This window comes from Tiliqua scincoides, chromosome 8 (genome assembly GCF_035046505.1).
Source record: "Tiliqua scincoides isolate rTilSci1 chromosome 8, rTilSci1.hap2, whole genome shotgun sequence".
Classification (NCBI taxonomy): domain Eukaryota; kingdom Metazoa; phylum Chordata; class Lepidosauria; order Squamata; family Scincidae; genus Tiliqua; species Tiliqua scincoides.
Window position 1 is genome coordinate 54724204 of NC_089828.1, and position 26833 is coordinate 54751036.

A 26833-nucleotide genomic window follows, 5' to 3' on the forward strand; every position below is an offset into this window, starting at 1 on the left:
TAGATCCTGGCAGCCAGCAAGAAGGGAGAGACGCTGCCCATGTCTCATGATTGCTGGTCCTTCCTTTACAGATACAATTGTATCTGTATATTTTACTGCAGTGAAGGAAGGACCAACAGGCAAGTGACACAGGCAGCCCTGTATATTTTACTGCAATGAAGGACCAACAGGCAAGTAATGTGGGCAGCCGCTCTCCTAGTCAAATATACACATACAATAGCAGCCCAATTCTGTTTCCCCCATTTGGGGGGAGGGTGTCGTATAAAGGAGGGGGTGTTAAAAATTTTTTGTTGTATAAAGGAGGTGGGAGACCCTAGATGTCAAATGCACCTGCTATGCTACTGTTGTCTCTCTGGCTGTGTAGTAAGCCACACATTGCCACGGCCATCCAATTTTATGCATCCATAAATGGGTTCATTGCTATGCTTGCGGCTGCTCAGAAATCCAGACACGCCCTAAGGAGAGTGACACACAGCTGGAGACACCCTAAGAGCACTTAGGATGATGGCCTCAACCCTGCATGAGATCATCATGGAAGAAGATGAACAAAGCGAAGGCATAAACTTGGCCAGGGATGAAGAAATGTTGGCTTGCCTCCTGACTCCTGACACTTTACATAAAGACAAGCCGCATACTCTCTTAGCCCGTCTTGATTGTCATTCAGTCTTCTGGTTTTCCCAGAACCAAACAATTTACACAGATGGCTGGAAATGAATCCATCCATCTCAAAACTCCATGAAAGTTAGTGCACTTTGAACCTAGAACACAGATTATATCAAACCTCCACGACCGGGACTTCCACCATCGTGAAAGCAGCTGTGGGAGAGGGGGATTTGGTCTGAAAGGAGAGGGGATGCATCTGACACATTTCATCTGTGTACCACCCTGACTCAAATTGCCCTCTTTTAACAGGGTTGGCTCATCCATGAGACGAACTGAATAGCCAACTTGCAGGGAGGGTTGCTGGTGGAACCCAGTGGCCTCTTTCACTGCATCTCACTCTATCTTTCGAATCTAGGGAGCAGGAAGAAAATATTTCTTTACCCAGCATGTGATTAATCTATGGAACTCCTTGCCACAGGATGTGGTGAGGGCACCTGGCCTAGCTGCCTTTAAAAGGGGCTTGGGCAGATTGAATGGAGTAAAAGTCCATCACAGGTTACAAGCCATGATGGATATATATGCAGCCTCTTGGTTTTAGAAGTAGGCTGCCTCTGAATGCTACACGCAAGGTAGTGGTAACAGGACACAGCTATTATGTTGTCTTGATTGCTCCCAGGGGTATCTGGTGGGCCACTGTGAGATACAGGAAGCTGGAGTGGATCAGCCCTTGGCTTGATCTAGCATGGCTCTTCCTATGTTCTTATGAACAGTTGAGGGGGAGCGTGGCATTTTGCAACAGCTATAGGCATCAGGGGTTCCACATAGTCCTGATCCTGAAGCTGCTGTTATCCCCTGGGGGGGGGGATTATGTGGGCACTATACGGTGTGGGAGGAAAGCTGAAACAAATAATGTGATTGACAACTAGTTGGGCCCTAAGGAGTGCTGGAATTTCAGGACAGGGTCAAATGCTTACATTTTTATGTGGATTTTAACATTTTGATATCACTCAGGAAACACACACACACACACACACACACACACACACACACACACACACACACACACACACTCTTTTGTCTGGGACAAATATTCTCACCAAGGCCAAATCTGATTTGATTTTGCACAAAGGCAAATCAAACCCTGAACTTAAAATTGAACTTGTTTTCAATTGCTAATACCTTTAAAATGTTGGTTTTCAAAATCTGCCCAGGTGTTGATTATGTCCTCAGAATCTGAAATATTTTCCCATGCTGGGGGGGGGGGGGGATGGAAGATCAGGATCTGGAATTCCCAGATTTTTGGGGGTCAACCTATGCAAGACTTACTTAAGCCCCTTTAAGGGGTGGGGCCTACCAATGGCTACTATACCATGTAATTTACTATGTTCATTGGTTGTGGCAAGAGAGGGAGGAGATCTCTGGGTGTGCTTCAAAAGCTCCACCAATTCTTGCCAATTCGACAGCAATTGGGGGCTTTGTGCCCCGAAATCTTCTACAGACAATGAGTGGGGGACGCAACAAAAGGAAAGGGGACCAGGTTCACCATTTGGACTGACCTATTCACGTCTTCGGTTTTGCCACATAGATGTTACAGCTGCCTCCTGCACTCAACCAGAACCAAGGACGGATGTTTCACACAAATATAGTTTGCTCCAATGTCCAACCCCAAGTTGTCCTCAGTGATAGGACACTGTGTAATGGACAACTGTGTCCCGGTCAAATACATCTGGTGTTGGACCTTTGCACCCCTTCTTTTAGCGTCCCAGATATTTGTGTCCCAATATATTTATATTTAAATTAGGTGTAGTTTTTAATGGTTAAAATGCAAAAGTGGGGTTAGGGCTGGGATAAGAGGCTTAGGGCACAGTCCTAACCCCTTATGTCAGTGCTTTCCAGCACTGACATAAGGGCAATGCAGCTCCGAGGTAAGGGAACAAACATTCCCTTCCTTTGAGGAGGCCTCCATGAGTGACACCCAACTGCAGGATGCAGCACACGTCCCATTGGCACCGCTATGCCAGTGCCAGAAAGCACTGGCATAAGGGGTTAGGATTGTGCCCTTAGTATATAAAATGGGGTGTGTTGCCCAGTTATACTCGGAAGCAGGGGGAAAAAAGAAGACATGAATGTCCAGGGATGCCAATGATCAGTACACAGTTAATCAGGACACGATCATCAGGATGCAACATACCCTCGTACCATTCACTTTACCCCCTGGAGATGGACCTCTTCTCCAAGATACCTTGAAGAGGCATTTGAATAACTCCACAATTCCCATCCCTCCCCACTTCCTGGAAGAAGGCCCTCCCCAAACTCTCGCATCCAACCTCCATGTCCATCTTCTCCTGGCGCCGAGGTCATCAGACCCGGGCTGAAAGGAGAAACAAATAAAAATGCACCCGTTTGAGATGAGATGGCTTGCACACATTCAGAACAGCCAACGCCCAGCTTTTTTTTTTTTTTCAGTGCCAAAGCTTGCCGTTTTGCCACTGAAATTGAATTCTCAGATGACGCAAGTTTCCACGCTCGGGTCAGAACTTGAAACGGGAAACTCGGAAACGATCATCTCAAGGCACAGAAGCGTGAGGTCCAGCGCGTCGGTTTTCTCCTCCAATGGTTGGGCAGGGCCGTTCTGTGGCTGCAACAGCCAACGGCTGCGCTTGCTACATTCACCCCGGGGTTCACCACGTGATTCGGAACCACCCTAATGCCGCCATCTTGACCATCCTACCACCGACACTGTTCCCCGTGAAATGCACAGCTATTCTGGTGTTACGCAGCTTGACAGGGAAATAGCGATTGTATCCATTGAAGCCCGAGGATCGAGTGCTTTTTTCCATGACCGGCTCCGGGTTCTAGATGTGCTTGCCAAGATCTGTTTTCTCTTCTGACCTCTTTAGAAAAGCTCCTTCAAAATGGCTGTGTGGGTTCCCTCTCACGTCTTCTTTTTTTGAGGGGTTGTTGCTTTATTTTCATTCAACGTCTCTCGAAGTCGGAGGGCTGCTGCCATTCTGTTGGCGTTGCTCCCCCTTGGAAAGAGGTCTAGGCTTCCCCAAAGTTCTGACGTTGCTTGTGGCTTCCGCTGGTTCTTGGGAGGGCTGCCATAGTGACCGCTGCAGGCCCCCCTTGGGGGTCGTGGGGTCCCTGTGGCTAGCCCCTGCTTTTGCGGACAAGGCCGAAGACTTGGGCTCTGATTTTTGGCGGTGAGAGGGAGCGTGGGGCCGTTTGGTGTACAAAAAGAGCGCCGGGTCCGGCATCGGCTCGGCTTCCTCAAAGCTGCTGAACCTGTCACGAGATGACGTGTCCTTGAAGGTTGCCTTGCTGTGGAAGGAGCTGGCCGCCTGCCTCCGGGAGTGGGACTTCTGGGCCCTTTTCTTGGGCTTTGCCTCACTGCAGGGCGGAGGGAGGAGGGCTTTCTCTGGAGGCCGGTCGGCAAGAGGTTTGCTGCTCTGGCGGGAGCTGTGAAGCTTCTGTTTGGTGGTGTGCAGCTGGAAGGAGAGATAAGCAGCAGCCTCTGTCTGCTTCTGCAGCTCTGTGTTGAGGATGGTCACGCGGTGGCTTCTTCTCTTGAGCTCCTCCAGGAACTTCCGCTCTTTATTCCTCAGGTTGGACCGGAGGGCGGCCACCAAGTTCTCCTTGTGCCTCAGCTCCTTGCGCATCTCCAGGTTGTCCTTCTCTTTCTCCCGTAGCTGGGCCTCCATGATCTTACATTTCTCTTCCAGTTCCTGGTCGATCACTTCTAGAGAAGGTAAAGAGTTTAAAAAGCGTTAAGTTCTCCCCAAATGATCAAGCGAAATTTATTTATTTTCCACATTTTTACACCGCCCTTCCTGCACGGAGCTCAGGGTGGTGTACGTGATTCTTTCCCTCCTTTTGTCCTCACGACAACCCTGCGAGGTAGGAGAGGCTGAGCGACAGTGACTGGCCCAAGGTCACCCAGCCTTCCTCCACAAACATCCTTTCCATTCCATATGATGATAAGAATTCTCTCTTAGGAACACTACCCTACCTCTACAGAACTGTAAGTCCCAGGGTTTCCTCAGAGGAATGAATGACTTCAACCAGTCAACTTAAAACAAATACAGTTTCCAGGTGAAACAGCAGCCTGGGGAGGGTGACTGTTAGTGGGAAAACATCTCAGGGGGAAGGAGCTTCACCCATCTCCTTCTGTGCAGTGGTTCCAAATTGCACCAGTGTTCCCAGAAGCTGCATTTGGATTGCTTGTTTTTTGTTTGTTTTGTAGAATTCCAACCATGGGGATTCAAAATAACATCACTGACACTACCATCTAGCCTGGCCCTTATACCTCCACGCTCAATTGACGTAGTTTAATCTGATCACAGAAAGTTGGTTTCTTGGAGACAGAATCCATTTGCATGTCCCTGTAGACAGTGGCATCACTAGGATTTGCAACATCCGGTACGGGAGGCCAGTGCATCACTCCCACGGACCTCCTCTCATGCAGTGGGTAGGACACTGCCCTCGGGCGGAAGGCGTGGTGATCCACCATTGCGCCATCCCTGCTAGTTTTTTGGTTATAACTTTTGTTACCATAGAGGTATTTGAATGGGTTTGTTTCCTTGCATTCTACGTGAAATTGTGCATTGATTGATATATAACACAATAGTATTATTTGAAAAAACAAAAATGGTTGGCAACCTTCAGTCTCGAAAGACTATGGTACAAGCCTACAGCACCCCGGTATTCCCAGGCGGTCTCCCATCCAAGTACTAACCAGGCCTGACCCTGCTTAGCTTCTGAGATCAGGCGAGATTGGGCATGGAAAGACTATGGTAGAAGCCTACAGCACCCCGGTATTCCCAGGCGGTCTCCCATCCAAGTACTAACCAGGCCTGACCCTGCTTAGCTTCCAAGATCAGACGAGATTGGGCATGGAAAGACTATGGTAGAAGCCTACAGCACCCTGGTATTCCCAGGCGGTCTCCCATCCAAGTACTAACCAGGCCTGACCCTGCTTAGCTTCCGAGATCATGGTATAAGCCTACAGCACCCGGTATTCCCAGGCGGTCTCCCATCCAAGTACTAACCAGGCCTGACCCTGCTTAGCTTCCAAGATCAGACAAGATCAGGCATGTGCTCGAAAATACAAAGATTTTAAAAATTTTGGCCGACGGTGGTGTCATCCCCCTGTGCGCGTCACCTGATGTGGCCCACACCTTCTAGCAATTGCACTGCCTGTAGAGATGAGGCTACTTACACCTGAGATCCTTCTGTTAACCTCTGTCTTCCAGCCCTCTGTTTACCCTGGGGAGCCTGTCCGCTACTTACGTCTTTGGCTTCACTCAATTAAAGCTGTTCTGCTACTACACACCTTTCCCTGGAATCTGACCTGAGGTTGCTGCCTTCTCCTTCACACACACCCTGCCAAGGAAAATGCCTTTATTGGGAACCAAGAATGCCAGAAGGGACCATACTGCACCGATGAACTACACAGAATTGCAGGATGTCTGTTTATTGCTTGTTTATTTTTCGCATTTTTATACTGCCCTTCCTCCAGGGAGCATGGTGGGGCAGCGGCGGTGTACATAGTTCTTCCCCTTCTTTTGCCATCACAACAACCCTGTGAGGTAGGTGAAGCTGAGAGATCGTGATTGGCCTAAGGTCACCCAGAAAGCCGAACGGTTGAGCGAGGATGTTGAACCTGCGTCTTCCAGGCTTATGTGGGTGGTCAACATTGCAGGGCTCCGGGCCCTTGGAAGGATTCATCCAGGTTGAAGGGGACCCATGGAAGGCAGTTTGCTGAGGGGCCCCTAACACCTGGCTATATGGGGCAGGTAACAGAAAATTGGAACGGTCCCAGGTATGTGCCTAAAGGGCACTTTCCCAGACGTGTTACTAGCCTGCATGCGAACAAAACAGAATTTCAAAAAGTCAGTGACATTTGCTTGGTTAGGGGGCTGTTTCTCCCCAGGCTGATGTGGAAGTTGGGAGAGAGAACAAACAAAAGGAGAACAAACATTTTTTAGGAAGGGGGGCGGAGGAATTACAAAGGTTGTTGTTAGAAGCAGCAAGGCCTCTTCCTTCCTTTCTTAAAGTTTTCACGTGGGGCCGGCCCATTTATAAGGCCGACTAAGACAGTGGCCTCAGGCGACAGACTGGCAGAGGACCACCCACCTCCATCCGCCCACTCGCCTCCACTGCCCTTTCTTCTCCAGCTCCCTGGATTGGAAAAGGGGGAAATAAAGTGGAAGAGGAAATGTGGGTGAGAGGCGTGTGGTGTCAGACGGCCACTGACTCAAACACAAGCCTGCAGTCTCCAATCCCAACTAACGAATGGGGGCTAAGTGGGCTGGGGGATTGCGATGAGGCTGTTTACAATTTTCTTTGCCAATGCCTACAACAAAACAGCAGAATTCTGTTCAGCTGTGCTGCTTTCCCGGCCTGCATTCATCCATGCCGAGAGAGATTAACCGTGCACAAACTTGCCCGCATTGCGTTGCAGTCTGGAGCTCCCTCTCCACACTCCCCTTCGCGCAACCGCTTTATGGCGTCACCTCCTAAGCGATCTATAATGAGTCCTTCCAGGGAGGTGGACACGTTAAACATCCCTTACGAGCGGGAGCAATTATTTGACTGCCTCCTTAATATATTGCCCTATCAGATGTGGGCACAGAAAGAGCTTAGCCGTGTAGGCGAAGAAGCGGCAGGGTGGAAGACGGACTCTCCCCTGCTTGCGTTCACCTGGTGAGTCAGTGTCCCAACTGCACATCAACAAATGCTGACACTGAAAATTTGTGTGCAGATGTACCTTTTTGCTCTCCCTCTTCCCCCGCCACCCAACCCTCCCAGCTCCATTCAGAAGTCACTGCTGAGTCATTCTGTTCTCACCCATCTACCAAACCGATGATGCCCCCCCTTGTAGGAGTCAGATGGTCTCCCATGCTGTTCTCCTTGGGTCATCTAATGGGGTGTTTTAGGCCTATGGGCTGCTGCTCTGATTGCTCCTGTAACTGTCCATTTTAATGGAGTTCTGTGCCGCAGAATTTGTGGCTGCCGTTCAATTGCTCTTGAAAGCTATGCTTCACCCCCTTCAGTCATTCATGGGTATCCTGGTTCTTCCCTAACTGCCCCTTATGCCTGGAGCCACCCTGGTGATGCCCTCATTCTGACTTTTTTCAAACCCTTCTCAAATTCTACCTTTTCTAAGATGCCACATCCCTTGGTCTCCATTCCCCTTGGTCTCCATTCCCTACTGCAACTAAAACACAATGCCCTTTCCTAGAAGAGTTTGGCCCCCCAAGTCTATGATCTGAAAAGTCCCCCACTCTCTGCTTCAGTTCCAGAGGCCATTATTTTGGCAGAGCCGAAAGCACTCTGCACATGATCAGGAACACTGGGACTCGCAGCCCATGATGGTCCCATATTCAGCTGGCATTCCAGTTTCTGGAACTGAGCCTTCAGGAAGTGGCTGTCCTGCAACCCGCAAAGGGGCTCCGGGGATGCCAAAGCATGCCAGTTGATTTCACGAGCAATGTGGTTTCCTGCAGGGTGGGGCCAAAAGCAGCAAAAGGGGTGGGGCCAAAAGGGTGGGGAAGGGATGCTCCTTTGGAATCTGCCACTGGCTTCTCCGGGACGGCCTTGCACCCGCATTCCATTTGCCTGAGACTTCCTGCTGCCTTCTGCCCCTCCAACTCCTGCACTGAGCTGGTAGCCTCGCCTTTCGCCCTGAGGCCAGGGAGAGGCTTTCACTGCTCAGCCAGCAGGCTCTGTGTGTGTCCCATCTCACTCCTATAGGAGACTTCAGGCTACAGGATAAAGATCATGGGAGCATTGGGGGTCATTTGTTCATACCTTCCTATCCAGGGCAGCTGCCAGGTTTAAGGGGGCCTTTGACAAGGTGTGTCCCCCCCCCAGTGCATCTCTTCTCACCTGGGTAGGCCCCACCCCCTTATCAAGGTTGTGAACGCAGGTCTCTTTCATTCCTACGTGACACTATGTACAACTATCTAGGGCAGTGATTTTCAGCGTTTTTCTTCACAAGGCACACTGACCGCTCTGGTCTTCTCTCTGGTCTTTGCCTCTTGTGATGTCACTTCCAGGAGACTCTTCCAGGTCCTGCAGCTCTGTTTCTAGGGCTACTGTCCATAGCCCTAGAATTGCCTAGAATTGCCTGTCCATAGCCCTAGAATTGCCCACAGACGAATTGCCTGTCTCTCTTCCTCCACCGGCTCTTTGTTACTACAGAGAGTTGTCCTGGAAACAGAGCCGCAGCACCCAGAAGAGTTTTTTTTTCAACCACTGCGCTCCGAGCTCCCATGGCACACCTGCGGACCTTACGTGGCACACCAGTTGAAAATCGCTGCCCTGGGCAATCATGGTGGGATTTCCTGCCTTCCATAATAGTATTGTGGATGCATTTGGTTCACCAAGAAGTAACTATGACTGCCACCAGGGTAAGGGAGAAGGGACCCAAACAGACAACGGATGCTGGATGGGCCCAAATGTCCCTGGGGCAAGGGAGAAGAGAGGCACCAGCAATGGGTCCCTGGGGGGCCTTGTGCTTTTAGCAGCTGCTGGGGAGTTGCTTGATGCTTTGGCACCGATTCGGTTTCTAGTCCCTAAGATATAAAGTTAGGTGCTGTGAGTCATATCCGTCATCATGCATCATTATGCATCATCGACATCTCTCTTGACTGACTAGGGACAGTCCCTATTTCCTGTAATCTGTCCCTAAGAAGTTACCATCCCAATATGACCAGTTTGGGTTGTTTTTGGAGAGTTTTGGGTGATGCCTTTACATGCCTTTGGTTTCGTTATGTCGGTTGTGAAGCCCAAGCAAGCCGGGCATGACTTCAGTGGCCCGCCATGGCGATTTGCCCTGCGGTTACTGGTACATTGAAAAGCAGATGGCTCCTGAACATGGATTCTCCATTTAGCCATCACAGCTGACAGCTCTATCTATCGATGCTTATCTTCCATTATTTCGTCTCATCCTCTTTTAATCACTTATCTAGGCCAGGGGTGCCCAAACCACGGCCCTGGGGCCACTTGCAGCCCTCAAGGCCTCTCTATGCGGCCCTCAGGGAGCCCCCAGTCTCCAATGAGCCTCTGGCCCTCCGGAGATTTGTTGGAGCCCACGCTGGCCTGATGCAACTGCTCTCAGTGTGAGGGTGACTGTTTGACCTCTCACGTGAACTGTGGGATGAGGGCTCCCTCCACTGCTTGCTGTTTCACGTCTGTGATGCAGTAGCAGCAGCAAAGGAAAGGCCGGCCTTGCTTTGTGCAAGGTCTTTTATAGGCCTTGAGCTATTGCAAGACCTTCATTCATTCATACAGGTTCATCTTTAATAAATTCATTTATGTAAATTTATTCAAATTTGAAATGTAAATTAATTCGGCGCCCGACATGGTGTCAGACAGATGATGTGGCCCTGCTGCCAAAAACTTTGGACACCCCTGATCTAGGCGATTGGCCAACATCCCTTTTGTGGCAGAGAGTTCTGCAAGTGAAACCTGAGCTGCCAGGCCTCAGATACCTTGCCATATACTTTAATATTTTTATCCGTATCGCTCAACTTTCTAATTTCAAATTGCTTTTAAAAGTTTTTAACTTATATGCTGAAGGGTTGCATTTTTATTTTCTAATTGTGCTCTGCCTTGAGCATGGGAAAGGCAGTGCATAAATCTCAGGAAGTAAGTGAATACTGGCATACTCCCATATCCGCAAGCAGCAGTGTAGCTAGGGGGAATGCAAAGCACTGAGTTTCTCAGGCACCTGGCCACACTGTGCAAGTGGCTCCTCCCCTTCAGAGCCATTCTGGGCACTAGAGGTGGATGCCTCCGTTTTGCTCCAGCACCCGAAACGGGGTCCCCTGCATGATGCAGTCAGGCGCCTGCAAAACTTAGAGCTTTGCACCCCCTCTAGCTACGCCACTGCCCGCCAGGGTTCCATTCTGAACCCCCCTCCTGCCCCGCAGATAGCGCGAATCCACAGATAAGGAGAAAGCTGCATTTTGAGGGCTGCAGATAGCCTTCTGAGCTGCCTGCGGCCTTTTCCTGGTCGCGCAAGGCTCTTCCCTTCACCCAATGTTGCCCCAAAATGAGGTGGACTTGCCTGCAGCCCTCTAAATGCAGTTATTTCACCATGTGGCAATAGTAAAAACTATTTCTGGCTTTTCTCTTCACTTTCCCTACCTTTGAAAAGTGTCCCCCCGCAGATAAGTGAAACCGCAGGTGCTGCATCTGTGGATATTGGGGTGTGCCTGTAAATAAATTTTGTCCTGCAGAGGAGCCACACCTAGAATACCAGATTGTTCCATCTCCCACTGAGTAGGCTTTCAAACAATACCCATGTTTACTGTCACCGCTGATGATAAACTAGGCCAAGCGAGAACCCGAGACTCCAGAAAGAAGGATCGTAAAACAGCCAGGAACTGTGCCAAGCCCTGGAAAGATCCGAGCGAGATGCCTGCTGAAGGGACTGGCTGCTCGCTGGGCGCCCTCTACTGCCCACACTGGGATGAAGAATTACATCTGAATCAAATTCAGATGGAGAAAATGGGGGAAAAAAATCATCCCAAAGTAACAAGAGAAGATCAACTCCTATTTCCAGCAAAAGGAAATAGGAGTCCCTTGCATGACACAGTCAGGCGCCTGCAAAACCTAGTGCTTTGCACCCCCTCTAGCTACGCCACTCTACTGCCCACACTGTGCACTGTGCAGCGCAATCCTAACCTGCGCTGGAGCAGGCAGGCCGGCGGGCCTGCACTGCATCCAAGAGAGGATTGGGGCTGAAAGTGGCTCACCCTGGGGAAAGGGGAATCACGCCCCCTTTTCCCGGGTAAAGCCACAGCAACCCAATGGGGTTACTTGAATCTGTGCCACCTCAAGAGGTGGCACAAATCTGAGCAACCCTGGACCACCAGGGAATGGGGTTAGGATCCCTGCCCCAATAACAGCCCCATATCCCTGCCCCATAACTACCGGATCCTGGCCCTGCCTCCCACTCCCCGCCCACCCTCCCCTGGGAATGCCCACCTCCCGCCCTCTCCCCACCCCAAACTGAGCATCTTCACCTCCAGTCCGAGCATCCTCTTACCTTGCTGGCCAGCTTCTAACTCTTTCATCTCAAGGTCTTGAGTCAACTCTAGAATAAAAGGGAAAATCACACACTGTTAGTGTCAGATGCCACTTGAGATGAGTTCAATGAATGGAATGATAAAACACTGACCTGATACAGAAGAATGTCTTGCATTGATTAATGGAGGAAGGGGGGGAATCAGCTGTTTTTTCCAAACAATACAGGCCGGCTTCCATGGAGGGTCTGTTTACGGACCCCCTGTGGATACCAAACCGTGGATAATAAAATTCACAGGTGGGGCCTTCAAAGGACCTCTGGACACAACTAGAAGTGCCTTCTGGTTACATTCAGAGGTGTCCTGAGGAGTTGGCAGGCTGCACGTGACCTCTGTGCACCTCAGAAGGCTTCCCAGAGCTTCTAAAATCCTTGAAAGTGCCCTTCAGAAGACTCTGGAATGCCTTCTGAGGCATGGGGAGGCCATGTGTGGCCTCCCTGACGCCTCAGAATGCTCCCTGACGCAACCGAAAGGCACTTCTGGTCATGTTGGGGAGGTAAGATGAGGTTCTCCAGACATGGGTCAGGACCTGCATTAAGTCAAATCTGCAGGTCCTGAAGCTGCGGATTAGAAGGGCCCACCTGTATCCAGACCATTGGTGAGACCGTGGTCTACACAGTACAGTATATCAACACTGACTGGCAGTAGCTCCCCATAGTCTCATGGTCTTGCTGGAAATGCCAGGGATTGGATTGGAATCCCTTATGCCAAGGATGTGCTCTACCACTGCAATATAGATGCTCCTGATGAACATAAGAAGTTGCAGCTTCCTGTGACAGCCCATTGGCCCATCTAGGTTTACATGGGCTATAGACCAACTGCTTCCAACTCCCCAGGGTGTCAGGTAGGGGGTCTTCCCTTTGTGTTCTTGGATCTTCTGAAGACAAAGCATGTGTTCTACCAAGGAGCCCTGGCCCCCTTCTCGAAAAGTTCAAGGTCAGAACATCTGCTCACCACCAAGATGATATACTTGTATGTATGCTTGGGATTCATACATAGTCCTGCTCTCCTCCCACTCTAGCCTCACAACAACCCTGTGAGGTAGGTGAGGTTGAGATGGGCCCAGAGCCAACCACTGTCTAATCCTAGGTGTGTTTACTCAGGACTCCTGTTGAGTTCAATGGGGTTAACTCCCAGGTGTACATTCATATGATTAGCAGCCCCAGCGAGATTTACAAGTAAACAGGGATCTGTACATGGGTCTCTGGGGTCCCGGCCTTACAGTTTAACCACCAGAGATTACAAGTGGAAACTTCTAGATCAAATCCCAGCAGAATTAATCATTTCCTGCTATCAGCACCATCAGGCAGTTAATGCCACATTTCAGTGGCAGGGCCAGACTGTCATCCTTTTGAATTCATTCCCATCTCCTCAGGTTTGGATGTGAAATTCGGATTTCACAAGTCCAGGTCCTAAGCAAAAATTCAACCCCAATCGTATTTCAAACTCATTTCTTCTGGAAGCCTGGTTAAGTCGGAGAAGCGGATCCAGGTGCCGGAGAAGGGCAGCAATGCAGGCTGGGAGAACATTCCATCTCGTTCCTCTCGCTCTTGTTTTATCCAATCTGGTAAAATCAGGCCAGTCCCAGAGGTGGATGCATCACGAGGTCATGCCACTCAGCTTGGCTAGAAAACACTCCGCTCTAGGCTGGAGAAACCAATCCCTGTTGGTCTTCTGTTTCTCTGAACAATGTAATCCTGAGTTTCCAGGAAAATCGAAATGGCATTCTTTATCCTCTGGCAGTTCTACAACACATTAAAGCAGGGGTGCCCAAAGTTTTTGGCAGGAGGGCCACATCATCTCTCTGACACCGTGTTGGGGGCCGAATTAATTTATGTTTCAAATTTGAATAAATTTACATAAATGAATATATTAAAGATGAACTTATATGAATGAATGAAGGTCTTGCAGTAGTTCAAGGCCTATAAAAGGCCTTGCACAAAGCAAGGCTGGCCTTTCCTTTCCTGCTGCTACTGCATCACAGACGTGAAACAACAAGCAATGGAGGGAGCCCTCATCCCACAGCTCACTCGAGAGTCCAAACAGTTGCCCTCACGCTGAGAGCAGTTGCATCGGGCCAGTGTGGGCTCCAACAAATCTCTGGAGGGCCAGAGGCTCATTGGAGGCTAGGGGCTTCCTGAGGGCCACATAGAGAGGCCTTGAGGGCCGCAAGTGGCCCCCGGGCCGGGGTTTGGGCACCCTTGCATTAAAGGATAATGCCCTACTCCACCAGGATGCCCCAGATCTGCCACTATAGAGGCAATTAATTCATGGCAGCGATGCTGCAGCTCAATGGCAGAGCAGCTCCTTTGCGTGCCTAAGGTTCCAGTTTCAGTTTCAGGCAGCAACTTGAGAGGTAGTAACATCAGAACCAGGGGACATCCACTAAAATTGAGCATTGGGAGAGGTAGGCCAGACAAAAGAAAATATTTCTTCACCCAGTGTGCAGTTGGTCTGTGGAACTCCTTGCCACAGGATGTGGTGATGGCATCTGGGCTGGACGCCTTTAAAAGGGGATTGGGCAAATTTCTGGAGGAAAAATCCATCACGGGTTACAAGCCATGATGTGTATGCGCAACCTCCCGATTTTAGAAATGGGCTATGTCAGAATGCCAGATGCAAGGGCGGGCACCAGGATGAGGTCTCTTGTTATTTGGTGTGCTCCCTGGGGCATTTGGTGGGCCGCTGTGAGATCCAGGAAGCTGGACTAGATGGGCCTATGGCCTGATCCAGTGGGGCTGTTCTTATGTTCTTAACTACAATTCCCATGAAGCCTTGCAGGTCTCTTGTTAGCTGGTGTGCTCCCTGGGGCATTTGATGGGCCGCTGTAAGATACAGAAAACTGGACTAGATGGACCTATGGCCTGATCCAGTGGGGCTGTTCTTATGTTCTTAACTACAATTCCCAGGAGGCCTTGCAGGTCTCTTGTTATCTGGTGTGCTCCCTGGGGCATTTGGTGGGCCACTGTGAGATACAGGAAGCTGGACTATATGGGCCTATGGCCTGATCCAGCGGGGCTGTTCTTATGTTCTTAACTACAATTCCGAGGAGGCCTTGCAGGTCTCTTGCTGTCTTGTGTGCTCCCTGGGGCATTTGGTGGGCCGCTGTGAGATACAGGAAGCTGGACTAGATGGGCTATGGCCTGATCCAGCGGGGCCGTTCTTATGTTCTTATGTAGTACTGTGAAGTTTCACCTCTAAAATCCTGGAGAGCTGTTGCCAGTCAGTGTGTAGACCATCTTGAGATGGATGGGCCAGCAGAAATCAGCTTCATGTCACCACATGCTGGTGAAGAAATATTTTCTTAACTCTCCCGCCACTCAATTTGAGTGGTTGCCCAGGAGAATAAAGCCTCAAGTCCTACATATACACAAGGAAATGGGCAATTTATCCGTGAACTGCAACTGTCCATTAAACCATCAGGGTCTTTGCATTCAAATTGATCCCGGCTGAAAAAGAAGGGTGGCAATTTGTGTTTGACATGGAAATACTTTGAAAGGGATGAGAGTGTCTATGTGTGTACTGACAAAGTGTCCTGAAAAGTGTACTGACAAAAGTACAATCCCAGATGTACAACTCTTTCTTGTCTTGGGCTATGGACATCTTTCTTGCCCAATGAGGCAAGGGGCAGGATTGATCTGGTTTCTTGTTGCTTTCAATAAGGGATCCGACTGGTGTCTCTATTTTCCACTATGAATTATTTTATTGATATTTGGCGTGATCAATAAACATGCCACAATCATAGCATGCAACTTCCATGCTATTATCACCAGAGCTACTGACTTTCAGTAACAGCCCAGCCCCACCTGGTTATAAAAATAACCACCCCATTTCCAGCAAATGCAAAAGCCATTTGCAGTATCAATATGCTCAGGTCAGTCACTGATGGCTCACTGAGCCACAAGATGTGGTGATGTTCGATGCTTTTTTAAGGCATGAGGCAACTTATGGAGGAGGGGCTACAATCCATGGATGTGAAACGGAACCTCTAGTTTCAATTGATCTCTGATTATTAGTTGCTGAGAGGAGCAACACCTGGGGATGGCTGTTAACTTCATACCCAGTGGTGAGCCATCCAGAATCGTCTGGTTTATCCAGGCAGAAATAAAACTTCCATGTTCAAAGGCAGTCTACCTCTATATATCACATGAAGCACAGAATGATTACTGGGCTGGGGCACCTCCCTTATGAGGAAAGGCTACAGCATTTGGGACTCTAGAAAAAAAGGTCCCTTAAAGGCGACGACGACATGATGGAGCATATAAAATTATGCACGGGATGGATAGAGTGGATAGAGAGATTTTCTTTTCCCTCTCGCACAACACTAGAATGAGGGGTCTTTCAGTAAAATTGAGTGTTGGGAGAGTTAGGACAATACAAAAATACTTCTTTACCTGCCTAATTAATCTGTGGAACTCCTTGCCACAGGATTGTGTTATACCACCTGGCCTAGATGCCTTTAAAAGGACAGATTTAGGGAGGAAAATTTCATCACAAGTTTCTTGATAGGTATGTGCAATCTCCTTGTTTTAGAAGTAGGCTACCTCAGAATGCAGATGCAAGGGTCTTGTGTGCACCAGAAGGGCACCAGGATGCAAGGGTCTTGTGTGCTCCCTATGGTGTGCCACTGTGAGATGCAGGAACCTGGGCTAGATAAGCCTTTGGCCTGATCCAGTGGTGCTCTTTGTATGTTCTTAAGCTTTGGTTCTGATTTTGATTGGCGCAGTGATACTAAGAAGGCATGTTTTAACCCTTTTTCAAACCCTTTGTTTTGCACGTGAACTTTACGTCTGGATGGGGGAATCTCAAGCCTGGCCTTCCCAGCCTTGGTCCCTGTTGACATCATCCTGAGACAGCTCACTTTTGGCCCTGGAGCATGTCAACAACCTCTTCAAGTCAAACCAAGTTCCCCCATGCAGTATAAATTCTACTAAGCAGCTAAATATGTTTGGTGGATTGAGACATGGGGCATCACTTTGAATTTGGAGTCATTTTCAGCAAGGTGAGGGGGAAAAAATGAACACCAGAGGCTGTCAGTATTTCCAAGGGGGTGGCAGAAGAGACTGGAGTGTTCCCCCCTCCCCAGAAAATTACAATGGATCTTCATTACTGGTGCAATTTCTGCTGCTGCTCTCAACCTCCGAGCAGGGGAGAGGAGTGGGAGAAATGGAGATTCAGTAATAAGTAGTTGCTCAAAGCTGTAGCAAACATGGAACATGATGTTCCATCGAGGAAGGACAGAGTACACACAGAAGCAGATCTTTAACAATGTTAGGGCCAGGATAGCTCTCTTGCAGGGCTGCCCTCAATTCTCCTAAGTGCTGTCCCTCTCTGAGCTATTTAGAAGTTCTGGATATACATAATGGGATCGCATCAATTACATCTGCTTTGCATAAGGGGCTGTACTGAAGAGAGGACCCCTGGAAAGGGCAGCACTTGGCTCCTGGATTGCTCTTGGACTGCTGGAGTCCCCCCCTTTTCTTCTCCCAGTAAAACGATTGTTCCAGTAACAATCCAGCTGTAGGCTGTTTAAGAATGGCTGTTTATCCTGTGCCGTTTGGATGTACAACCTGAATGCTTCAGCAACCATTTCTTGTACAATGCATCCCTTCCCCCTTGCCAGGAGTTGAAAAATAACATCTTTTTGTAGCAGGGAGTATGTAGGATTAAGGAAGCGGGGAAAGGCAGAATCACAAAGGAAATAAGGAAGTGGTTCCCCCCCTCCCAAATGGTACCCAGATCCTTACTCTTATTATTAGACCCTTATTCTTATCAGACCTTTATTATGGTCAGTGTATTTTTTACGTACAGAATGTGGTCTGTGTTATGGATTTTTAAAATTCACATCAAACTAGCTAGTGGCATCCCTAGGACATCTGGCACCCAGAGCTGTGACATTGGACATTACCCCTCCCCCCCAGAAGTGCCTGATCCAGAAGTAATTGCTTCTTGGGTTTACAGCACACTTGGCATGGTTGCGAGTGGCTGATGACTTTTTCTTGGCCTTCTGATCTTCTTGGCCAGTTCCTGTACTGGTCAGTTTTCATTGGAAGACTGGGATGGGCAAACTCCCTTCCCAGCATATGCATTTGGTCATGTCTGTATTCAGAAGAAAAGCGTGTAATCTCTTCTTAGGCTTATTTTTTTTTGTCCTTTTGATATCTAGCGTGGTTCCCAAACTGTGGGTCGCGACCCAATTTTTGGTGGGACTCAAAGCACCAAGCAGAGCCTCCAGTGAAAACACTTCTGATGGAAAGATCAGATAACTAATTGCGCCAAGCCCTCAAGCTGTTCAAATACAGATGACTGCTAATTGTCCAGAAAAGAGCTCAGCTCCTGCCGTTTGGAAGCCTGAGTAAATATAGGGAGATAAAATGTTTGAGCATTTTTTTTTTTTTGGGTTATTATTACTTGTAAATAAAAATATTTCTTTCTAGATTTTTTTTTTAATTCTCATAAACCTAGGTGGGTACCAATAAGAGCATCATTTTAAAAAAATGGGTTCTGGTGTTAAAAGGTTTGGGAACCATTGATCTAGAGGAATTCGGACTGGCTACAATCTATTATTTACTTTCCTGGGAGTAAGTCCCATTGAATACAATGGGCCTTGCTTCTGAGTAGACAAGCATAGGACTGCACTATATGCTTATGAAGTAAGTTAGGGAGCAAAAGAAGGTTCATGCCACATGGTGGAATGAATGGCTTTCTCTGTTTCTCTTGAATTTATTGGCAGGACTCCTCCAACAGAAAGCTGTCATGCAGGAAATACACTTAAGCAATTATTTTGATTTCTCCCCTGCCCCCAAATTCAAGATAATAAACACATCTGTTGTTTTGCCTTTCCTCTCATGTGTAACAGACCTCCCAGATGTCTGCTTTCCAGGGGGATTGCAGCATGATGGTGGGTTGATTTCAATTCAATATGAACAGTGGTACTTCAGGCCTAATGTGCTGGTCTGGTCATTGGATAACTTGGCTAGTGACCCTTGGGTAGAGGAACTCTCTGCATGGGAACCACCAGGTGGGCCAGCCCTGTAGCACAGCTAGAAGGGGTGCAAAGCACTAAGTTTTGCAGGTGGCTGACAAGGGGTCCCTCTCCCTCCCCTTCGAGTCATTCCCAGTGGCAAGAGCAAAATGGAGGTGAATGCTTGGCACTGAAGGGGAGGCGCCCTTGCATGGCACAGTTAGGTGCCTGCAAAATTTAGTGCTTTGCACCCCCTCGAGCTACGCTACTGGGGCCAGCCCAAGGAAAAAAGACTGCTTGCTTGACTGTGAATGCAATCCTAGGCATGTCTACTCAGAAGTAAGTCCCACTAACAGTGGAGCTTACTCCCAGGTACGTGTGCATAAGACTGTAGACTGTGACTTACCTGGGAGTAAGCCTCACTGACTACAATGGGATTCACTTCTGAGTAGATATGGACAGGATTGGGCTCTGTGTCACTTGAGCATCAAGGGAAGGTGTTGAATTGACAACTCTGGCCCCTCCCCAACCATAGAAGGCTCTTACTTTCCTGTAGGCTCCTAGCTGATGAATAGGCGTGGTTTGGGGGAGAGGGTGGCCAGGGTGCGCACTGCGTAAAGACCCACACCCTTCAGAGGGCCCTCCTGGCCAAGTCAGTGACAGAGTTAGCACTGAATGTGCCATCACATGGGGGGCACCATCAGGTGCCTAGCGCAGGAGTCTGCTCTCAGCAACTTGAAAACACACTTGGGATCCAAGTAGCCACACTGGAGTGTGGCTGGGGGCAGCAGCTGTCAGACAGAGGGCACTGTTGGCCCAATCTTTGCTGCACTACAGCGCCACGCCAATAATGGCCAAAGAGGGTACTGCAACCCCTCAGACCAAGAGATGTGGGAAACTATAGGGCCTTGGCTCACTCTATAAAAAACTTCTAAGTAAGAATTTTTTTGCCTTGCTTTACTTCCTCCTATGTCCCTGGAACTGCAACTTTGGAGAATCTTAATGTGTGCCTCGATGTTTCCTTCTGCCTGTCCTGACTCAGGCTACAATCCTACCCACAGTTTCCTGGGAGTAAGCCCCATTGACTATAATGGGACTTGCTTCAGAGTAAACGTGCATAGTATTGGGCTCTCAGTTCTTTGCTTCTGCTTCTGCCCACTCCATTAGTCTCCAAATCCAACAGGGTTCAGAGAAATCAACACAAGCAACATTGCTTAACTATGAGGCATACAGCAATGTGATCAGATGTTACCAAAATTAATCCTCTTTGGGAAGGCGATGCACCCTCGAAGGAGCTTAATGAGAGCTTGCAAACTCCAGGTCCTTTCTCCCTCCCCCACAAGTGTTCCCACCCACAGCCTCGGATCCAGCAGAGGACTGTCAGCTTAACAAAATGCTCCCCCAGTGGATTGCGTTGAAATTAAATTTAGCCTGTGTGCAGCCAGCCTAGTGACAATTCCAGACATGCATTTGTAAAATCAAATGTCTCCCTTTCTCCCTATGGAGTCTCCAGTTAAAAGCAACTCAGATAGAATGGCTGGGAAAGGCCTCCTAGTCGGAGGGGACAATACTCGGCTAGGAGCCTTCTGTCTTCCCATTAATATTGACCCCCAACTCAGTGGCAGAGCTTCTGTTTTTCATGCTGAAGGTGTTATGCTCAATCTCCAGGCTGGGCTGGGAAAGATCCCTGTATGAAACTATGGAGAAAGGCTGCCTGCCTACATACTGAGCTGGTTAAACCCAGGTCATGCCTCTGGGGAAGCCCATGAGCAAGAAGGAGAGGAAGCTTTCCCCTGCCCTTGTGCCCAGGCAGCTGGTAATCAGGACAGGAAGTTTGCATTTGGCCATTATAGCTGTTGAAAGAACTGCTGTTGGGAGAGTTAGAACAGACAAAAGAAAATATTTCTTTACTCAGCATGTGGTTGGTCTGTGGAACTCCTTGCAACAGGATGTGGTGCTGGCGTCTAGCCTGGATGCCTTTAAAAGGGGATTGGGCAAGTTTCTGGAGGAAAAATCCATTATGGGTTACAAGCCATGATGTGTATGTGCAACCTCCTGATTTTAGAAATGGGCTATGTCAGAATGCCAGATGCAGGGGAGGGCACCAGGATGCAGGTCTCTAGTTATCTGGCGTGCTCCCTGGGGCATTTGGTGGGCCGCTGTGAGATACAGGAAGCTGGACTAGATAGGCCTAAGGCCTGATCCAGTGGGGCTGTTCTTATGTTCTTAAACTACAATTCCCATGAGGCCTTACAGGTCTTCTTGTTATCTGGTGTGCTCCCTGGGGCATTTGGTGGGCCGCTGTGAGATACAGGAAGCTGGACTAGATGGGCCTATGGCCTGATCCAGTGGAGCTCTTCTTATGTTGTTAACTACAATTCCCAGGAGGCCTTGCAGGTCTCTTGTTATCTGGTGTGCTCCCTGGGGCATTTGGTGGGCCGCTGTGAGATACAGGAAGCTGGACTAGATGGGCCTATGGCCTGATCCAGTGGGGCTCTTCTTATGTTGTTAACTACAATTCCCAGGAGGCCTTGCAGGTCTCTTGTTATCTGGTGTGCTCCCTGGGGCATTTGGTGGGCCGCTATTGAGATACATGAAGCTGGACTAGATGGGCCTATGGCCTGATCCAGTGGGGCTGTTCTTATGTTCTTATGCCCTTAATCCATTTGTTTGATTTGTCCTTCTAAGCGACTGACCAGCACCACATCTATGTGACAAAGGACACAATCCTAACCCACTTCCCAGCACTGGCATAGCTGTTTCAGTGGGGCATGTGCTGCATCCTGCAGTTGGGGAGGCCTCCTCAAGGTAAGGCAATGCTTGTTCCTTTACCTCGGAGCAGCATTGCCCTTATGTCAGTGCTGGAAAGTGGGTTAGGATTGTGCCCAAAGTCTTTTCCACTGGCATACCTGGGGGGAGGAATGGCCTGGGGTGCCTGCCGGTGGAGGGCAGTGCCATGACCCCTCCTCCCCACCCTTTTTTTTTTTGCCTTGAGGCCCCTTTACAGGGCCATAGCATGTCTTCTGAGGGCTGGAGGAGGCTGTATGCTGCCTCCATGGCCCCCAGAAGTCCTTCCAAGGCCTCCAGAAGGCCTATAAAGGTCGCTTCTGGTTTTTGCTGAAAACCTTTTAACGCCTTCCAGAGGCCTTGGAAGTCTCCTGGTGGCTGGGAAGGCCATGCGCAGTCTCTCTGGCCCTCCGAAGTCCTAAACATGTCACCGTTTTCTTCGAAATCAGGAAGTGAAGTGACGCTTTTAGGCCGGAGGGGTGGCATTTTGCTGTCCTGGCCCTGGGTGGCAGAGGGGCCAGGATCACAATTGAACTTTCCTTTTATCCATCCTAAATCTACTGCCAATCCGTTTCATTGGCTGACCCCTGATTCTAGTGTTGGGAGAGAGGGGGAAACTCTCTCTCTCCACACTATGCCTCATTTTCTAAGCCAAGTCTTAGCTACGGCTCATTTTTTAAACCTCATTTTCTAAGCCATGTCCCCTCTCCCTTCAGCTGCTTATTCTTCTGAACTAAAATGTTCTCAACTTTTGAAAGAGAAGCGTCCTCCGAGATGCCTGACTGCATCCCAGCAACAAGTCAGTCACCACTTATTCCCCAAGAAACCGCTAAAGTCCAACGCACGGTTGCTGGGCCACCTGGGACTCACCTGTGCAGTGTTTCTGTAGGTGAAGAATCTCCAGGTGCAGGTCATGGAGAAGCTGCAACTGCTCTTTCTTCAGGAAGGCGATGTGTCTTTGAATGCTTTGGATCTGGTGCTCCAGGGACACGGTCTCCATCGCAACACGAGGAACAGTTGGAGCCTGGAGGGAATAGAAAGGTGTTTTTGGTGCAACTGCACATGTAATGGAACCACATGGAACCATTCACTATTCTGCTGCTTTTGCTTGGTAAAACCTTGGGCAAGGGGAAGCAATGCTCCACGTTCTGGAGCGAGTCCTATTTTTTTATACTTTTAAAATCTGGACAAAGGTCAGTCTTAGGAGCTGCAGGGCGCAATTGGAAAACATTTTTGGCAGGGCCCCAGGTTCACAACCAAGGCCTGCAGAATCTTTGAGATAGAAATAACGTAACAGACTTTTTAACTCAATGGCAGAATGGAAAGCAATCAAAATTGTGCGCTTAAAAAGTACATGTTAGTTTATGGACCAAATGGATCCAAGTCAGTGTTTCCTAAACTTTTGAGCACCAGGACCCACTTTTTAAAATGATACTCTATTGGGACCCATTTAGCTTTACAACACTAAAAAAAAAAAAAAAAAAGGTTTCACTTTACCAGCTGCTCAGGCCTCTGTTTAGATCCTTTTTAATATGGTAGGGGGAGGGGACTGCCTTCTGGAGCATTTGGTGAGGGACCATTCTGGAGCCTTGCATTTTCCTTTGTCTGGCCTCCAGTAAAAGCCAAGGCGCATCTGCGTACTTGGGAGTAAACGTACAAGTGTGGCTCAGTTTTGCTTTCTATAGGGCTCAATACAATTTCCTTGTTAGCTTCAAGGCAAGACTTCCTTCTGGAGAGTTTGTTGGGGCCTGCATTCATTGGATTGGGACTATCCTGGTGGTGTGGCCGAGGCATATTCACCTACTTCTGAGTAAATACTCAGGTGCTGCTCTCTTTCGGTTTCCATAGGGCTCAATACATATTTCTTGTCAGCTCTCAGTTTGTTGGTTTCGTGACCCACCAAAAGTTGAGTCGCAAACCACTTTGGGTCCCAACTTGCAGTTTGAGAACCACAGATCTAAGCACATTTCAATATACGGTGCCTGTAATCTTAAACCAGTGGTTCCCAAACTTTTTAGCACTTTTTAAAATGATTTTTGGGACCCATCGAGGTTTATGAGACTTAAAAAAAGAAGATCTAGAAAGAAATAATATTTTGTTTATTTATAAGCAGAAAAAGACCCTCAAACTTTATTTCTCTATATTTACACATGCTTGCAAACTGCAAGTGCTCAGTTTGTAGGGCAGTTAGTAGCTATCTTGCAAACTGCAGGAGCTGAGCTCTTTACAGGGTAATTAGCAGCTACAGTATCTGATTTTTCAATAGGGCTTGAGGCAATTAGTTATCTGATCTTTCCATCACCCTTTGGTAACCCACCATAAACCAGGTCGTGACCCACTAGTGGGTCCCAACCCACAGTTTGGATACTACTGTGTGATCTCCCATAGGATGGAGCAATGGCTGTCGGCAAAGGCTGGTGAAAGCTTTTGAATTACACAGAGTATTTTATGAGGCAGATAACAGATAGACTGTTTCCATGACCAGTGTTGGCAAGAAAGAGGTTTCTGTGTGGTGAGCTCTCCCTGTGATTTCCATACAGCTAAGAAATCTTTCATGGGGTCAGTCCTGTATCACCTTTCCAAAGCAGCTTTGGATTTTTCGTGGCATCTCTGGAAAGTAGCAGATTTTCAATTTTTCCATGTGGAGGTATCTGAGAGAGCCTAAATATGGGAAATTTCACCCCCCCCCCAAAGTATTTACAAAAATACTTAAGTAAATGCACCCTAACCTGTGCAGGAGAGAAGCAGTCGATTCTGAATAGCAACTGCCTAGTGGTTGGATTCCCTGATGAATCTTCTCCCTATCTCCTGGACTATCTATGTTTGGGAGATGCTTTTCCAAATGAAGACACTTGATCATCTGTATAACATAGGACAGCCCCTGCTGGATCAGACCAAAGGTCCACCTAGTTCAGAGGACTTCAACAGATGGACCCAGAAGTGGGTTGCCACGGGCCAAAATTTACCCACATCTGATCTAATGGACATGTGTTCCAGGAGGCTAGATTCCAGTGAAACATGAAGAAAAACTTCTTAATGGTGAGAGTAGTTTGCCAGTGGAATCAATTACTGGGATGGTGGTGGACTGGATCCCCTTTGCTGGAGGTCTTCAAGTAGACATCCCTGTCTGATGGGGATGTTGTAGTTCAGGATATCCTGCACTGAGGAGGAAAGTCCCCTCCAATTCTATAGTTCTATATCTGCAATCAACTCACCAACCCCCCCCCCAAAAAAAACAACAACAACAACAACAATTGAGGTGGTTAAAGAGTGAACTGTACCACGTCAACAATTTAATGTTTGAGTCAGTGTCCAGCCAGAAGTAGGAGTGTACCAAGACACATTCATTGTTCTTCAATTAATTCTTTTTTACTTGAAATGTCTACAAAAGAATTTTTGGTCTGCAGGTGCCTCTTCTGATATATTACACTGCAGAAGGCAGGTCCCTGCCCTCCCGCCCCATTTCTCCTTGTCAGTTGACTCAGTTTTGCACCTGGTTGTTTGCAACACTGCCAATAGTGTAATAATAATAAAAACAAAACAAAAAACAAAACAGCAACAACTATTGGGTGGGTTAAAAAAAAAAAAAGCATAGGTCGCTTTAGTAAGTCAGCCAAGTCAGATATGAGACAAAACCTCTTTGTAGTTGCTAGCCAATCAGATCTGAGGAAAAGTCCTGCCTAAATCCATAGATGGGGAATATTTTATAAACTTGTATACTTTGAAATGAATAAAATATAATCAAGATGGCTCATGAGTGGGTTGCAGAAGTCTCAGGCAAGAGTCTTTCCCAGCTGAAACAGCTGAGGTAGGAACCTCCCCAGCATGTAAAAGGTACCAGGTTCAGTGCCTGGTATCTCAGGATAGACCTCTCTCTCTGTAACTCTGGAGAGCTAATACTAGTTAATGCAGACAATGCTGAATGAGATGGATGGAGGGTCTGAATCTCTGGGGTGCAACTGGAAATGATGTGGGAGATCTCTGAATATGTGCTCCTGATTTTTACATATGTGAATGGTGGCTACAGGAAAGCCTGGCTCACACTGGGGGTTTTAACCTAGGAGGGCATTTTCTTTTTAACACCCCCCTGAAGATATACAAATTCCTACCATATCTCTCTTGTCCCTCAGTTGGAATGCAGGTGGTTCCTAGTCTTGCTAATTGAGACCCCTTTAGCCAGAGCTGCGAGGGATGGAAACTGGAACCTCTGCTGTGCCATTCAGCCTATAGACCCCCTCTCTTTCTTACTTCATCTCAGTAGTGCAAAGACCCTGGAAGTTGAGTCTCATTCCTCTGGGCAATGGGAGAGGAGACAGCGCTTGGACATGCACTAAGTGGACTGAGCTCACCTGATTCTTCCTGGAGTATCTGTCTTTGAGCATGGACAGAGTGCACGTACATACCCATCGACTCCCAGCTAGGATTCACTGAGAGTGCCAGTCTCCTTCTAAATCCCAGATTGAGGGGAGGGGTGGTGGTGTGGATGCAGTGGATCAGGAAATGCACTCTGTGCATGCTCAGAGGCAGTCCAGATAGAATCAGGCTTGCTCCGTCCACTCGGTGCACCGGTCTTTGAAGAACTGAACCGGTGAGAGCGAGGACCCCAGGGGGCAGGAGGCATCACCACTAGGCAGCGCTGCCCCAGAGCCCCTCTCTTTGGCCGCATCACGAGTCTTAAGCAGAATCCCAGACATCTGGTTGCCAGCCAGCTTGCCTGGGCACTCTCTTCTCCTGCCCTCCCCTCATCACCCACCACCCCACACCCCCTGCTTTACTCCCCCCTTCCTCCTTACCTGTGCAAAAGGCGACAGCAGCCACAGCTGGGGGTCATCAATGGGGCGTGCTGGCAGGACAGCAGGCAAGGGCAAGCAGGTTGGACTTCAGCAGCCCCCCAGGGGCCATCCAAGCACTCTCCAGCCCAATCTGATGAGGGGGGGCAGGGGATGGAGAGGGGGGCAGGAGCCCCTTCCCTCCTCCACTTGCCCCCTGGCTGGCTGGCCTTCTTCTTCTTCTTCTGCCCCCCTCTGCCCCTAGATCTCCTTCAAAGCCTCCTGGTGCATTGAGAGCAAGGGCATCCGTGCCACCGCAGCAGCAAGCTCCATGGTGGCTCTGGTGCCAGCCTCCTTCCTGGCAAGGATGGGGGAGTGATGGAGAGGGTGGATCGGTGGGGGGGGGGCTGGCTGCCGGCTGGAGGAGAAGCAGATCCCAGAGAAACAGGCGGGGGGGGGGGAAGGAGAGGGGGAGAGGAGCTGCTAAGGCGTAAACAGAGAACAACGTGACCGGAACTGGTGAGATCAGCCTGGGCTGGCAGCGGCGGCGGGGGAGGGGGGAGCCAGGCTGGCTCCTCTGGACTCCATCAAGCCGATGAAATCACCCCTCTCCG

The 26833-nt window shown here is 48.9% G+C and overlaps 1 protein-coding gene across 1 annotated transcript; it reads right to left on the reverse strand.

The window, feature by feature from the left end:
- Positions 1-427: 427 nt before the first annotated feature.
- CCDC92B (coiled-coil domain containing 92B) lies at positions 428-26833 on the reverse strand. Its single transcript, XM_066635908.1, has 4 exons — positions 26244-26833; positions 22321-22474; positions 11663-11710; positions 428-4342 (listed from the first exon to the last, which is right to left on the reverse strand). Exons 2-4 carry the CDS (start codon positions 22448-22450, stop codon positions 3576-3578), a joined length of 945 nt encoding a protein of 314 aa, XP_066492005.1. The 5' UTR covers positions 22451-22474; positions 26244-26833; the 3' UTR covers positions 428-3575.

Bases quoted from the DNA above. Each gene is read 5' to 3' on its own strand.
- CCDC92B (XM_066635908.1), bottom strand. From the start codon at position 22,450: ATGGAGACCGTGTCCCTGGAGCACCAGATCCAAAGCATTCAAAGACAC. The intron at 11,711-22,320 runs GTGAGTCCCAGG...CTTTTATTCTAG, and splicing joins CCTACAGAAACACTGCACAG to AGTTGACTCAAGACCTTGAG. The intron at 4,343-11,662 runs GTAAGAGGATGC...TACCTTCTCTAG, and splicing joins GTTAGAAGCTGGCCAGCAAG to AAGTGATCGACCAGGAACTG.